Genomic DNA, 14,108 nt, shown 5'->3' on the forward strand with positions numbered 1-14,108 from the left:
AACTGTTTAAAAATAGTCTAAAAACACAATGTTAGGTATAATCTACTTGTGAGCAGTAAATTTTTCAGTTAAAAATATTGGAATCTGATTTTTTGTTATGAATGATTTTCACTGCACAATAAAAAAACATACGAATTGCCAAAATGGATTAATTTCAGATATTTCTGATTTTACGATAAATCCTTCCTAGTTATTCTTAACTGCTTTTTTTGGAAGAAAAATTGAAATAGAAGTATGACAGTTTATCCGTTGTATTGCTTTTATATGATTCTGTTAATTGGACTAAAAATTTGATTGTATTTATTGATATATAAACTACTTTAGACTTGTTCTCTGTTTGTTTTGCAGCCAGACCCCAAGAAGGTATTATACCCAGAAATCATAATGAACCACAAGTTACCTATAGGACATAAAGAACTCTGGCCGACTGAATCACAGATTTGGGTTGTATCAAAGGTAGGCTTCTAACAGGCTTCTAAGAACACAGTATGAATATGTACTACTACTAAAAAAAAAACTGTTAGTTGCAAAGGACAGTTACTTCTTAATGTCTAATTGTGAATGCAGCTCTGCATATCCGTGAAATGATACATTTTTCCGAGTTAAATACATTTGATGAAGATTATTAATTACTAATGGTAAAATAATTTTAGTGGAAAGTAAACATGATATATCTTTAAAAAGAGTTGTGTGTACATGAGAAGATAATGGTATCTCTTTAACAAGAGTTGTGTGTACATTAGATGAGCATAGTTTATCTTTACCTTTCAGTCTGGCTTTATCTTCATAAAACCATTCCCCCAACTGTGTCTTGCTGTGACCGAGGTGAAGATTGAGACAAACTTGACTGGCAAGGATACCAAGGTATCCGGCTATGTTGTCTCACTACAGAAGAAGATGATTGGCAATCCGCACCAACTCTGGACGTTCAATCCTGATGCCACGATATCATCAAAGGTAAGATGGATTGATTGATACTCATTGGGCATGGTGAGGTTGTGAGGAATTTAGTTTGAAAGTTTTGTCAATACACAGTTATATTAAATTTCAGTTGAAAAGTAAAATGCCCATTAATCCAGAAAAGTATAAAATTGTATCCACTGTGATAGATCTATTGAGACAGGGGAAAGAAAACAAATTTGTCACTCAGAAATTATTTTGTTACCTAGGTTTATCTCATCTTATTCCTGACCTTGTGTATTTTCAGTGTAATTATGCCAAGTAATTTCAAATATGTAATTTAAACTTTTTTAATCAAAATAGGATTATATAATGATTTCTGTTACAGGCCTATTCAGATATGTTACTGACATATCTTGGTAAGAAATTTGGTGAGGAATCAGAGGACAGTGCTCAACCAGAGGGACTGAAGCCAGGCAGCCGGGTGTATATGGTGGTGACTGAGCCCCTTACCAAGAAAGACAAAACACTCCAAAGGTAAAACTCCTGAAGACCAGTCTGAAAATACAAGTTTCTGATTGGTTCTTTCTGAAAACACTTCTGAAAATTGACTAATAGCAAGGTTGCATTCAAAGACTGGGTCTCCAATAATATTTCAGTTTTATATCTTCAAATTCTACTTGCTATAGTTGCTTGTTCTGTATTCAAATAAGAGTCTTAGAAATGTTTGTGCAGCATGCATTTTTAGCTCGATTATTCGAAGAATAGGGGAGCTATCCTCCCCGCCCTAGCGTGAGCGTCACACAAATGTTAAAGTTTGCGTACCACCCCAAATATTTTCAAAGTCCATTGAGATATTGCTTTCATATTTTGCATACTTGTTTACCATCATGACCCCAGTCTGTTAAAAGGAGGAGGCAACTCTATCAAGCATTTTGACTGAATTATGGCCCCTTTTCGACTTGGTAATGACCTCAGTCTGTTAAAAGGAGGAGGCAACTCTATCAAGCATTTTGACTGAATTATGGCCCCGTTTCGACTTAGAATAAATGTTAAAGTTTGAGTACCACCCCAAATATTTTCAAAGTCCATTGAGATATTGCTTTCATATTTTGCATACTTGTTTACCATCATGACCCCAGTCTGTAAAAAGGAGGAGGTAACTCTATCAAGCATTTTGACTGAATTATGGCCCCTTTTTGACTTAGAATAAATGTTAAAATTTGCGTACCACCCCAAATATTTTCAAAGTTCATTGAGATATTTCTTTCATATTTTGCATACTTGTTTAACATTATGACCCCAGTCTGTTAAAAGGAGGAGGCAACTCTATCAAGCATTTTGACTGAATTATGGCTCCTTTTCAACTTAGAATAAATGTTAAAGTTTGCGTACCACCCCAAATATTTTCAAAGTCCATTGAGATATTGCTTTCATATTTTGCTTACTTGTTTACCATCATGACCCCAGTCTGTAAAAAGGAGGAGGCAACTCTGTCAAGCATTTTGAATGAAATTATGGCCCCTTTTCGACTTAGAATATGCTTATTGTAATGTTAAAGTTTTACTCATTGCTTATATTATACTATCAAGCACTGAGAATAGTCGAGCGCGCTGTCCACTGACAGCTCTTGTTATCAAATGTGTTTAAGGTGTAAAAAAAATCATGAATCAACACCATAAAATTTTATGTTTGTATATAAAGCTGATGATTTAAAGAAGTATATTTTATTGTGCAATAATTAATTTTCAGGGCAAACTGATTTTTATGGAATTCATGGTTACATCAATCCTCGAAATTAAATTTCAACTAACATATCAAGTTGCAATCCATTCTTATCAAAATTTGAAAATCAGCGAATTTGTACCTCCATAAAATAGCAGTATTTGCCCAAACCACAAAATTTCCTGCCCACACAAATGAGTTCACTGCATATGCTTAAGTTGAATATGCACAGAGAAATTTTCTAATGCAGGGCTCGCGCTGGCATTCGCCAATTGAGCCATTGGCTCAAGAAAACGAAAATTGGCTCAAGAAAATTCCGATTGGCGAAAATCGTCAAAAAGTATGACTTTTGACTTTTGGGGAAAACCTACGTACTAAAAATAGACCAAATTGGTAGTTTTGGACCTCGCTTTGAAATATCGCGTGACTGATTTTCCAATACATTGCCGAAGGCGCTCCAGCGAGAGATAATTGTTGGGCACAGTCTACTTGATTGTGTATTTTTAGAAGCGGGTCATGGTCGCAGTTTGTCAGCTGTGTGGCAATTAAAAGGATGACACCTTCGTCAATTGACTATGATTGCGGATAATCGTTAAACAAACAGCAGTCGAATGTAACGAAGATCACAGGCGGCGCCTTTCAAGTGATTATCGAGTAGTTTGATTTGTACAGGGTCGGTAAACAAAATCAAAGGAACCGTTGGTGGTTGTCTCTAAATAATTTCGGTAATTGACTTTATTTGTCATAATGATAATCGGTAATTTATTGGTGAGCATTGTCGAGTAAATTATTGAAGTTATATATACTGATGTTCCTTACTTATTTCATTTCTGCTTGAAATTGAAAAACATGGCATCAAAACGTAAAATTGACTCTGGCATTTATCCCCCTGCTAAAAAATCAAAAACAGAAAGATCTTTTTTGGATAGTTGGAAATCTGGCAATGCTTGGTTAACGTTTGATTCTGAAACTAAATGCATGTACTTCAACCTTTGTAAGAAGCACAGTAAATCAAATACATTCACTTCTGGGTGCCCAGTCATGAAGAAAGATGCTGTTACCAAGCATGCTACAAGCACAGGAGCCTGAAATTCTATCTATAATGCTCCAAAATGGGTAAATATAAAAATGACCCCTCCTATATTTTTTATATATATAGGAGGGGTCATTTTTATATTTACCCATTTTGGAGCATTATAAATAGAATTTCAGGCTCCTGTGCTACAAGCAAAGGTATTGTGATTAGTTTATTAAGAGTTTTGTACATGTAATTACAATTGCTCAAGTTGAAAGTCTCTTGTTTAAAAGACCAAATTTAAAGTTATGTTGTTTTTTTTAACAAAGTAAATGTGTTAGCCATAACTACATGTATGTATGTTGCACTTCAGTCAAAATAGCTATCATAGCACCATTCACACTTGAAATTCACAAAAGTTTTCATCCCGCAAACAGCCCCGCGCCCCGCCCCACATCCGCGACATACAATTGGCTCAAAGAAAATCTGACCCAGAGCAGGCCCTGTAATGTACTATAATATTTAAGCACATTTTCACATAATGTGATTTAAACCAAGCTTCACCATTATGTTTTTAGTTTGCTATACCTTAAACATATATTATGTAAATGATATTTAACATTTAAGGTTTGCGCTGAAACAAGAGAAAATTGGAAACCTTGGACAATGGAAGTTTAATGATGCTACAAACCCAGAATGGAACAAACAAGCATTGTCATGGCCCGTGAAAGCAGATGGCTCGCTCAATATGGTAAACTTTAGAACATTGTGAAACTCTGTTTGCTTAAACATCAGTGGCTCCTTTGTATTTTGGTTAAAATTTAGATAGAATAAATTGATGGTCATTATTGATGGTCATTATTTTCCATTATCAACATTAGATGCAGTCAACATCATACTTGTTGCCACCTGTTTTAGCAACTTTATATATAAATTAAACACTTTAGAGCCTGCCTGATCATTTTACTATAATATACTGTAAAATCATTTAATTTTGTGGGCATGAAATTTCGTGGTATAGGTCAGAATGGCAAATTCGTGGGGATATAAATTCATGGATTTCAACTTTTGAACATAAAATGAATGAGAATTCCACTTCTTCGTTGGGATTAAATTTCGTGGAGTGACTCAACCACGAAATCCACGAAAATTAATCCCCCACGAATAATAATGATTTCACAGTATATTCCATTAAGAGTTTTTCTGTACAAGACTAGCAGTAATAAAATTGGCCTCATCAGGCAAACTGGTGTTACTATGAATTGTACCTTTTAAACGATTGTATAAAACTTCCAGAAACAGTTACTATCCAATGGCAAATGTATACAAAGTGACCTTTCTAGCAGTTAAGCAAACATACTATCGTCACAGTCATTTGACTTTGAGAAATGTTTGCCAGATCTAGAAATTTTTTTTTATCACATTTTAAAAGTTAATTTATACAATGGTTTATCAACAGTTCAACATTCTACTTGTCTCTCTTGAATCGGTTTATTAAGAGAACACTTTTGGACAGTCACTTGTGTGGTCTTTTGATACATTGTCTGTTGTAAACATTTTTATCAGGAATACGACTGGCCTATGGAGGGGTACATTCTGCCGTTTGCTCCAAAATTACATAAGAAGGAACAAGCAGAAGACGGCCTATTTGGAAGTATGTTTTATAATTATTCAGAGTAACTTAGAGTAACCCTTTTCTTGCAATTTGTAAACGAAATAATACAAGATATGTTTGAAAACATTGATTAATTGAATACAGATACCAAAATTGTGTTGACTTCCATTTCTGTATTGATTAAATCTGCAAGTTAATCCTTTAGGAGCATAGAATTCTGCCAAGCAAGTTAAAAAGCAGACATGGTTTAGTTAAGTCAGTTCATAAGAGGTATTGAATGATGCAAAACCACTGCTAAAACCCCCTAGCACCAGTTTGAGCGGAACTCCTTTGTAAAATAAACTGAATGGATTCGCGACCCCAAAGGACTAAAAGAGCCAACAGCAGTCTAAGTCAGGCTAGTAAAATGCGTTGAAAAAAGAATTTACAAGTTGTCAATTCTTATTGAGTTTATTTTGATAAATTATTAACTGAAATATATCTGTTACAGTGACTCCCCTTAGATTACTGGTGGTGCGGAACGGAGAGAGGAACCTGCAGATGGCTGTCCCAGTGGTTGGTCCAAATCTCACTAATGTAAGAGTTATAAATCAACAGATTTGTATAGACTTGATTTCTGCATGCAGAAATAACTTGTGACTTAAGAAGTACCATATCGTTCTGTGAAAAAACGGAGAGCCTATTTCTCGATGCAAAGTTAATAATCTTTTGTTCCATATGCATGTACACTTTTGTTAGCTCTGCTCTTGAGTAAAATTGAAATTATTGATGTGAATAAACTTGTTAATGCAACAGCACATATTAAGATGATGTTGAAAATGATGTCTCATGTCCAGTATCACATTTAAGGTTCCTGTCTAACTTTACAGAATTTGAAAATGATAAAATAATAAGCCATTTTCACAGTTTGATTTTTTTGGTGTTACGTTTTCAAATATTGATACTTTTTTTTACAAGAGAAGACTATGGGAAAACATTTTAAAATAATTTCAGAAAAATGGGAATAAGTGCCAAAAGATTTGTATATCACAGTTGTGTATAAATGTAGTTGTATTTATTTTTTAGTTCATGAAAGATCTATCTAAAAAGCCACCAAAACCAGACAAGAAGAACCGTCGGCGTCAACAGGAAGAAGCAATGATGTCGCAACAAGATAACACAACAGATAACATAGAACTTGATGTTAATCTTCACTGTCGAGATCTCTCTGTCAGGGAACTCGAATTCAGCATGGTACGATTTTATCTTACGAGTTATTCATGCAAATTTGAATTCATTTCTTATATACCAAACCGGAATTTCTGGTGTTTATGCAATTCCTTTAAAAATCTCATTTTACTCCTAAGAGGGTATAAGATGAGTCACGTGTTGTAAAAGATTTCATTTAGCTTTGTTACCACCTATGAGGTTATCCTTGAGGTGGATTTTATGATACTGTCCCACAGCCAGTGAATTATTCTAAATTTGTTACACTTTGATTTTTCAAGAAATTTTACACCTAAACCTAACTGACATGCTTATACAGGGATTGTTAGTTGAAGGCTAAAAGTTAATTCTGTTTTACAATAAATTAATTTCAGTTACCTATCTTAAACGTGAGAAAGGCTTACTTTCATTTCTTACCAAACACAGCATTTTAAAAATATAGAAGTAATCTGGGCTTTTGTATAAACCTCTGACAAATTTGTAAAAAAAAATAATTTTTCTTGTGCTGACTTTAAGGCCTTGTATGATTTGAAGGTCACCTCAGAAAAATAGATTCTCTGTAAATTGATTCATGATATCTGTTACATGATGCTTAGAAAGCATGTTAACAAAACAGTATAAACAAATGAGTTATTTATACACTAAACATTTTATGTGTTCAATGTATTTAATCTTTCATCAGTTCCTCGACCATTGCACATCACTACTCAGTCTTCCATTTGCTGGGCGGCGACTGTTTGATGAGAACGGTAACGAACATTTCTCATTGAAAACATTGAAACGTGACCAGCTGGTGTATGTATCATGTGGAGAGATCTGGACCGACCCTCATCTCACCAAAATGGAACAGCAACGACGATACCTGTTGTCTCAGATATCTCAGGATGTTGCCAAGATGAGACAGTATGCTGCGCTGAGAAACCCCGAAAGTAAGTATATACTTAGGATGAGTGGTCACCATATAGGTATGAAAAACATGGACATGATTAAAGTGTTTGGAGGTCAGAGGCATCTATAGTTTTTCTTTTTTACATTGTTAAACATTATAACTAATCAAATGCTGCAAACATCTCAAGTTATAGATCTCTGAAATGATCAAATGCTTTTAACATAGACTGTTAGAATAGTAAATGATTTAGCGTCATGTTCCAAAGTATGCTTGGGTAACATCTTAAAGAATATGCAAATCACAAATGATGATGCGGATCAGTAGACTTTATGTGGATATGATGTGTGACGGCTATATATAAATTCTTCAAAAGAAATCAATTTGGACTTTAACATTCACTTATAAGTTGAGATTTATTTGCAAATTAACTTTAACAGTCCATATTTGATCCCTTTGAAAAAACCTTTATACAACTTTTGTGCTTCATTTCCCAGTGAATAGTTTGGAATGTTGTTGAATGTAGGGCCTAGGTATCACAGGTGAAGAAATCATAATTTGTATTTGATTTTTATAATGTAGAATATGTTCTGCAAGTGGATCCGAGTATGGCTCCGGGTGTACCTGTCATCGTGAACCGACAGTGGTCCAAGGATGATGATGACGTAGAAATAGAAAGACAGAGTATGGCCTCAGGAAAACCACCAAGTGTCGATTCCAACCCTCAATTACAGTAAGATTTTCTGTAGTCATTTTATACATTTTTAGCTCACCTGTCACAAAGTGACTAGGTGAGCTTTTGTGCTCGCGCGGTGTCCGTCGTCCGTGCGTGCGTCCGTCCGTAAACTTTTGCTTGTGACCACTCTAGAGGTCACATTTTTCATGGGATCTTTATGAAAGTTGGTCAGGATGTTCATCTTGATGATATCTAGGTCAAGTTCGAAACTGGGTCACGTGCCGTCAAAAACTAGGTCAGTAGGTTTAAAAATAGAAAAACCTTGTGACCTCTCTAGAGGCCATATATTTCACAAGATCTTCATGAAACTTGGTCAGAATGTTCACCTTGATGATATCTAGGTCAAGTTCGAAACTGGGTCACATGCCTTCAAAAACTAGGTCAGTAGGTCTAAAAATAGAAAAACCTTGTGACCTCTCTAGAGGCCATATATTTCACAAGATCTTCATGAAAATTGGTCAGAATGTTCACCTTGATAATATCTAGGTCAAGTTCGAAACTGGGTCACGTGCCGTCAAAAACTAGGTCAGTAGGTCAAATAATAGAAAAACCTTGTGACCTCTCTAGAGGCCATATTTTTTATGGGATCTGTATGAAAGTTGGTCTGAATTTGTATCTTGATGATATCTAGGTCAAATTCGAAACTGGGTCATGTGCGATCAAAAATTAGGTCAGTAGGTCTAAAAATAGAAAAACCTTGTGACCTCTCTAGAGGCCATATATTTCATGAGATCTTCATGAAAATTGGTCAGAATGTTCACCTTGATGATATCTAGGTCAAGTTCGAAAGTGGGTCACGTGCGGTCAAAAACTAGGTCAGTAGGTCAAATAATAGAAAAACCTTGTGACCTCTCTAGAGGCCATATTTTTCATGGGATCTGTATGAAAATTGGTCTGAATGTTCATCTTGATGATATCTAGGTCAGATTTGAAAGTGGGTCACATGCCATCAAAAACTAGGTCAGTAGGTCAAATAATAGAAAAACCTTGTGACCTCTCTAAAGGCCATATTTTTCATGGGATCTGTATGAAAATTGGTCTGAATGTTCATCTTGATGATATCTAGGTCAAGTTCGAAACAGGGTCATGTGCGGTCAAAAACTAGGTCATTAGGTCTAAAAATAGAAAAACCTTGTGACCTCTCTAGAGACCATACTTATGAATGGATCTCCATAAAAATTGGTCAGAATGTTCATCTTGATGATATCTAGGTCAAGTTCGAAACTGGGTCACGTGCCATCAAAAACTAGGTCAGTAGGTCTAAAAATAGAAAAACCTTGTGACCTCTCTAGAGGCCATATATTTCACAAGATCTTCATGAAAATTGGTCAGAACGTTCACCTTGATGATATCTAGGTCAAGTTTGAAACTGGGTCACATGCCATAAAAAACTAGGTCAGTAGGTCAAATAATAAAAAAACCTTGTGACCTCTCTAGAGGCCATACTTTTCATGGGATCTGTATGAAAATTGGTCTGAATGTTCATCTTGATGATATCTAGGTCAAGTTTGAAACTGGGTCAACTGCGGTCAAAAACTAGGTCAGTAGGTCTAAAATTATTAAAATCTTTTGACATCTCTAGAGACCATATTTTTCAATGGATCTTCATGAAAATTGGTCAGAATTTTTATCTTGATAATATCTAGGTCAAGTTCAAAACTGGGTCACATGAGCTCAAAAACTAGGTCACTATGTCAAATAATAGAAAAAACGACGTCATACTCAAAACTGGGTAATGTGGAAAGAGGTGAGGGATTCAGGACCATCATGGTCCTCTTGTTTATGAAAAGTATCTTAGAATAAGCAGTTAAAACAGCTTCATGAACATCTTCTACTCATCACATGGTTATAATGTTACCATGTCGTTAAAAGATTTAAATGGTGTATAAAGTACGAATTTGGGGGAAATTATATTGAGCTAATGTTGCCAAAGAGTTCAGCACCATTTATTGAAAATCAGATCTATTCATATGTATATAAAGAACAAAATTTTTGCAAAATTTTAAAAGTAGTAAAATAGCTTAAAGGGATTAACTCTGCTCAAGGCACATATTTTTCCCAATTAAAGTACTTAGAATCTGAGTTTTAGTGAGGAATGATTTTTATCAAGGAATGATTTATATGAAATAATACTTAATTTCTGGTGTTTGTCTTCATTGTATTTATTTGTATTACCAGGAATGTGGAGGAGATGGACGACACTGAAAAAAGGTTCAAGTTCCACCTGAAATCGCATGATAAATCTGAACAGCGTTTGAACAATCTGAAGTGGCCGTGGGAACGACTTGTTAACGTTAATAACAGTTTTGACAATGATCCTGAGGCAAATAAGTTTACTGACAGGGAGATGTATGAGAAATACAAGTAAGTCTTCATTAAGTGAAAAGCTAAATTGTTGGGTATGAGCCCACCAGTTTAGCTCAGTAGGGAGAGCACAGATTTCAGGATCATGGGTCATGAGTTTGATCCACAAGCGAGTGAGTTGATTGAAGACAATTTGTTGGAAATTGATCGACCTCCGCCTCTGAATATGAAGAAATTGGCAGTTACATGTGGAGAATAAGAAACATCAGCCCTTATATACCTGAAAAACTTGAAAAAATGGCACTAAACAGAAAATTATGTAGAGATTATGACTGAATATGCAAATGGATCTCTTTTTTTTGTATTTTGCAGTTGTTAAATGCTTGCTAAAAATTTGAACATTTACTGGTACAGTTTATTCTTAAATTAACGGTCTCCAGGCAATGTACTTCTTGGGCAGTCAAAGTGTTTTAGGAACAAAAACATTACCAGGAATATATTTGAGATTATATAAGTTAATATTTTTACATCCTTTTAGACCTAAAGCAGTAACAAAGATTTCACGAGATACGCTACAGAGGTTTGTGTATGAAGATGGTTATATTGCGCTGGCAAATAACCGCCAGCTGGTGCTAGGTGTGTCAGAGCCTGAGGGACGTATTGTCGAAGTTCATCTAGTAAAGAGAAGACCAGACGATATATACCAGCAGTGGCTTATGAGAGAAAATGGGTAAATGTTTGTCACACTTAATGGTCTTTGTGAGTTATACAGTATGTACATGTCACATGCATTTGGGGATGATATTGACATCTTGAGGTACATGTGATATTTTACTGTACTGAAACTGTACTGTACTGAAAATATAAATGAGAAAATGTGCGATAATGCTTATAACATTACAAATCTGATTACAAAAACATGATTATTTGGAGACCATAATATATATTTATGTCTCCCACCACACAGTGGTGTGGGAGACATATTGATTTACTCCAGTCTGTGTGTGTGTCTGTCACAAAGCTTGTCCGCACTCTAAGTCGAACATTTCTCATCCGATTTTCACCAAACTTAAACAAAATGTGTTTGACCATAAGACCTCGGCCAAGTTCGATAACTAGCCAAATCGGGCCAGGTGTCTTGGAGTTATGGCCCTTGAATTACCAAAAATCGGTCTTTTTACTCTTGTCGCACTCTTAATTCGAATATTTTTCATCCAATCTTCACCAAACTAAAACAAAATGTGTTTGACCATGAGACCTTGGCCAAGTTCAATAACTAGCCAAATCGGTCCAGGCATTTTGGAGTTACGGCCCTTGAATTATCGAAAAATTGGCCTTTTTACTCATGTCCGCACTCTTAGTCAAACATTTCACATCCGATCTTCACCAAACTTGAACAAAATGTGTTTGACCATGAGACCTCGGCCAAGTTTGATAACTAGCCAAATCGGTCTAGGCATTTTGGAGTTACAGCCCTTGAATTATCGAAAAATCGGCCTTTTTACACTTGTCCGCACTCTAAGTCGAACATTTCTCATCCGATCTTCACCATACTTGAACAAAATGTGTTTGACCATGAGACCTCGGCCAAGTTCGATAACTAGCCACATCGGTATAGGCATTTTAGAGTTACGGCCCTTGAATTACCGAACAAATCCGTCTGTTTACTCTTGTCCGCTTTCTAAGTCGAACATTTCTCATCCGATCTTCACCAAACGTGAACAAAATGTGTTTGGCCATAAGACCTTACCCAAGTTCGATAACTAGCCAAATCTGCCTAGGCACTTTTGATTTATGGCCCTTGAATTACTTATTGGATTCACTCATCCAGACCATCTAATTGGATCGACTCGTCTAAAACATCTAGAGAAACTAACATTTTTAGCTCATCTGATTTTTTGAAAAAAAATGATGAGTTATTGTCATCACTTGAGCGGTTGTCGGCGTCGGCGTCGGCGTCGGCGTCGGCGTTGCCTGGTTAAGTTTTATGTTTAGGTCAGCTTTTCTCCAAAACTATCAAAGCTATTGCTTTGAAACTTGGAATACTTGTTCACCATCATAAGCTGACCCTGTATAGCAAGAAACATAACTCCATCTTGCTTTTTGCAAGATTTATGGCCCCTTTTTTACTTAGAAAATATCAGATTTCTTGGTTAAGTTTTATGTTTAGGTCAACTTTTCTCGTAAACTATCAAAGCTATTGCTTTGAAACTTGGAATACTTGTTCACCATCATAAGCTGACCCTGTACATCAAGAAACATAACTCCATCTTGCTTTTTGCAAGAATTATTGCCCCTTTTGGACTTAGAAAATCAGTTTTCTTGGTTAAGTTTTATGTTTAGGTCAGCTTTTATCCTAAACTATAAAAGCTATTGCTTTAAAACTTGCAACACTTGTTCACCATCATAGGCTGACCCTGTACAGCAAGAAACATAACTCCATCCTGCTTTTTGCAAGATTTATGGCCCCTTTTGGACTTAGAAAATATCAGATTTCTTGGTTAAGTTTTATGTTTAGGTAAACTTTTTCTCTTAAACTATCAAAGCTATTGCTTTGAAACTTGCAACACTTGTTCACCATCATAAGCTGACCCTGTACAGCAAGCAACATAACTCCATCCTGCTTTTTGCAATAATTATTGCCCCTTTTGGACTTAGAAAAATCATTTTCTTGGTTGAATATTATGTTTAAGTCACATTTTCTCATAAACTATCAAAGCTATTGCTTTAAAACTTGCAACAGTTTTTCACCATCATAAGTGGACACTGTACATCAAGAAACATAACTCTATCCTGCTTTTTGCAAGAATGATGGCCCTTTTTAGACTTATAAAATCATGGGTAGGACAATATTTCTATTATACAAAAAAAATCAGATGAGCGTCAGCACCCGCAAGGCGGTGCTCTTGTTCATAGGGGCAGTTGTGGGAGACATGCGCTTTTCTCAAAAGCATCTCTAGTTTTGAATAATGTTGCAAGTATATCAGTTGGATATTCATGATATTGTATACATGTATATGTCTTTAACATATTTGTAATGTAAGATTTTTTTTTTTTAGAATTATGTGCTATTTTTAAGGTTGTGGGGCTGTTTTAAGAATTGTGCCATCATGTAGCATGTGACATTAATAAATGTTTAACCACTGCAGTTACAAAGGAATTGTATATACGGAAATGTATGTGTATAACAATACCTATATATTATTTGTATGTTAGAATTTGCAAGTGAACAGAATGAAAAAATAAAGGTCATTCTGTTACAGAGAAATTCGTCCTAGACATAGTCAACAAGCAGTGCTCACAGTTTCCATGCCAAATAATGAACCTTTTGCGGAAGATGAGGAAGGTCGACCTTTGACCTTCTTTGGGTGCAAGGTTACGTTGCAGAGTCGTAGAACTAACGAGTTTGGTAAAGCTCACCAAAGATGGAGATACGATGCTGAAACTGGATTTATTCATGCATTTTACGCAGATCTTCCGGACAAGGAGATAACCGCTGCCAACAAGGCCGATGTCTGTACATACGCTATTGCAAACACTTCAAAGATTGACCAGCCAGTATGTATAAATTGTGTACTTTAAAATTTGATGAATGCACTACCAGACATTATTTGTTGAATTGCTTGCCCCTGACCTCTGTGGTTCTAAACTCCACTTGAAATAGTTTTGACAAAAGATAATGACTCTGTGGATCTTACATGCCTATATGTGTAACATAGGC

General features: G+C 35.5%; 1 protein-coding gene across 1 annotated transcript in view; it reads left to right on the forward strand.

Moving 5' to 3' along the window:
* The window catches only part of LOC123535889 (doublecortin domain-containing protein 1-like), a 102,174-nt gene that overhangs the window by 70,305 nt on the left and 17,761 nt on the right, over positions 1-14,108 (forward strand). Inside the window, exons 18-29 of the mRNA XM_053527725.1 lie at positions 349-456; positions 772-957; positions 1,289-1,437; positions 4,268-4,391; positions 5,207-5,294; positions 5,746-5,831; positions 6,321-6,488; positions 7,144-7,390; positions 7,930-8,080; positions 10,262-10,447; positions 10,926-11,117; positions 13,651-13,945. Coding sequence (XP_053383700.1) covers positions 349-456; positions 772-957; positions 1,289-1,437; positions 4,268-4,391; positions 5,207-5,294; positions 5,746-5,831; positions 6,321-6,488; positions 7,144-7,390; positions 7,930-8,080; positions 10,262-10,447; positions 10,926-11,117; positions 13,651-13,945 — 1,980 coding nt within the window. The remainder of the gene's footprint in view (positions 1-348; positions 457-771; positions 958-1,288; positions 1,438-4,267; positions 4,392-5,206; positions 5,295-5,745; positions 5,832-6,320; positions 6,489-7,143; positions 7,391-7,929; positions 8,081-10,261; positions 10,448-10,925; positions 11,118-13,650; positions 13,946-14,108) is intronic.

Source organism: Mercenaria mercenaria, chromosome 17 (genome assembly GCF_021730395.1).
Source record: "Mercenaria mercenaria strain notata chromosome 17, MADL_Memer_1, whole genome shotgun sequence".
NCBI classification, from domain to species: domain Eukaryota; kingdom Metazoa; phylum Mollusca; class Bivalvia; order Venerida; family Veneridae; genus Mercenaria; species Mercenaria mercenaria.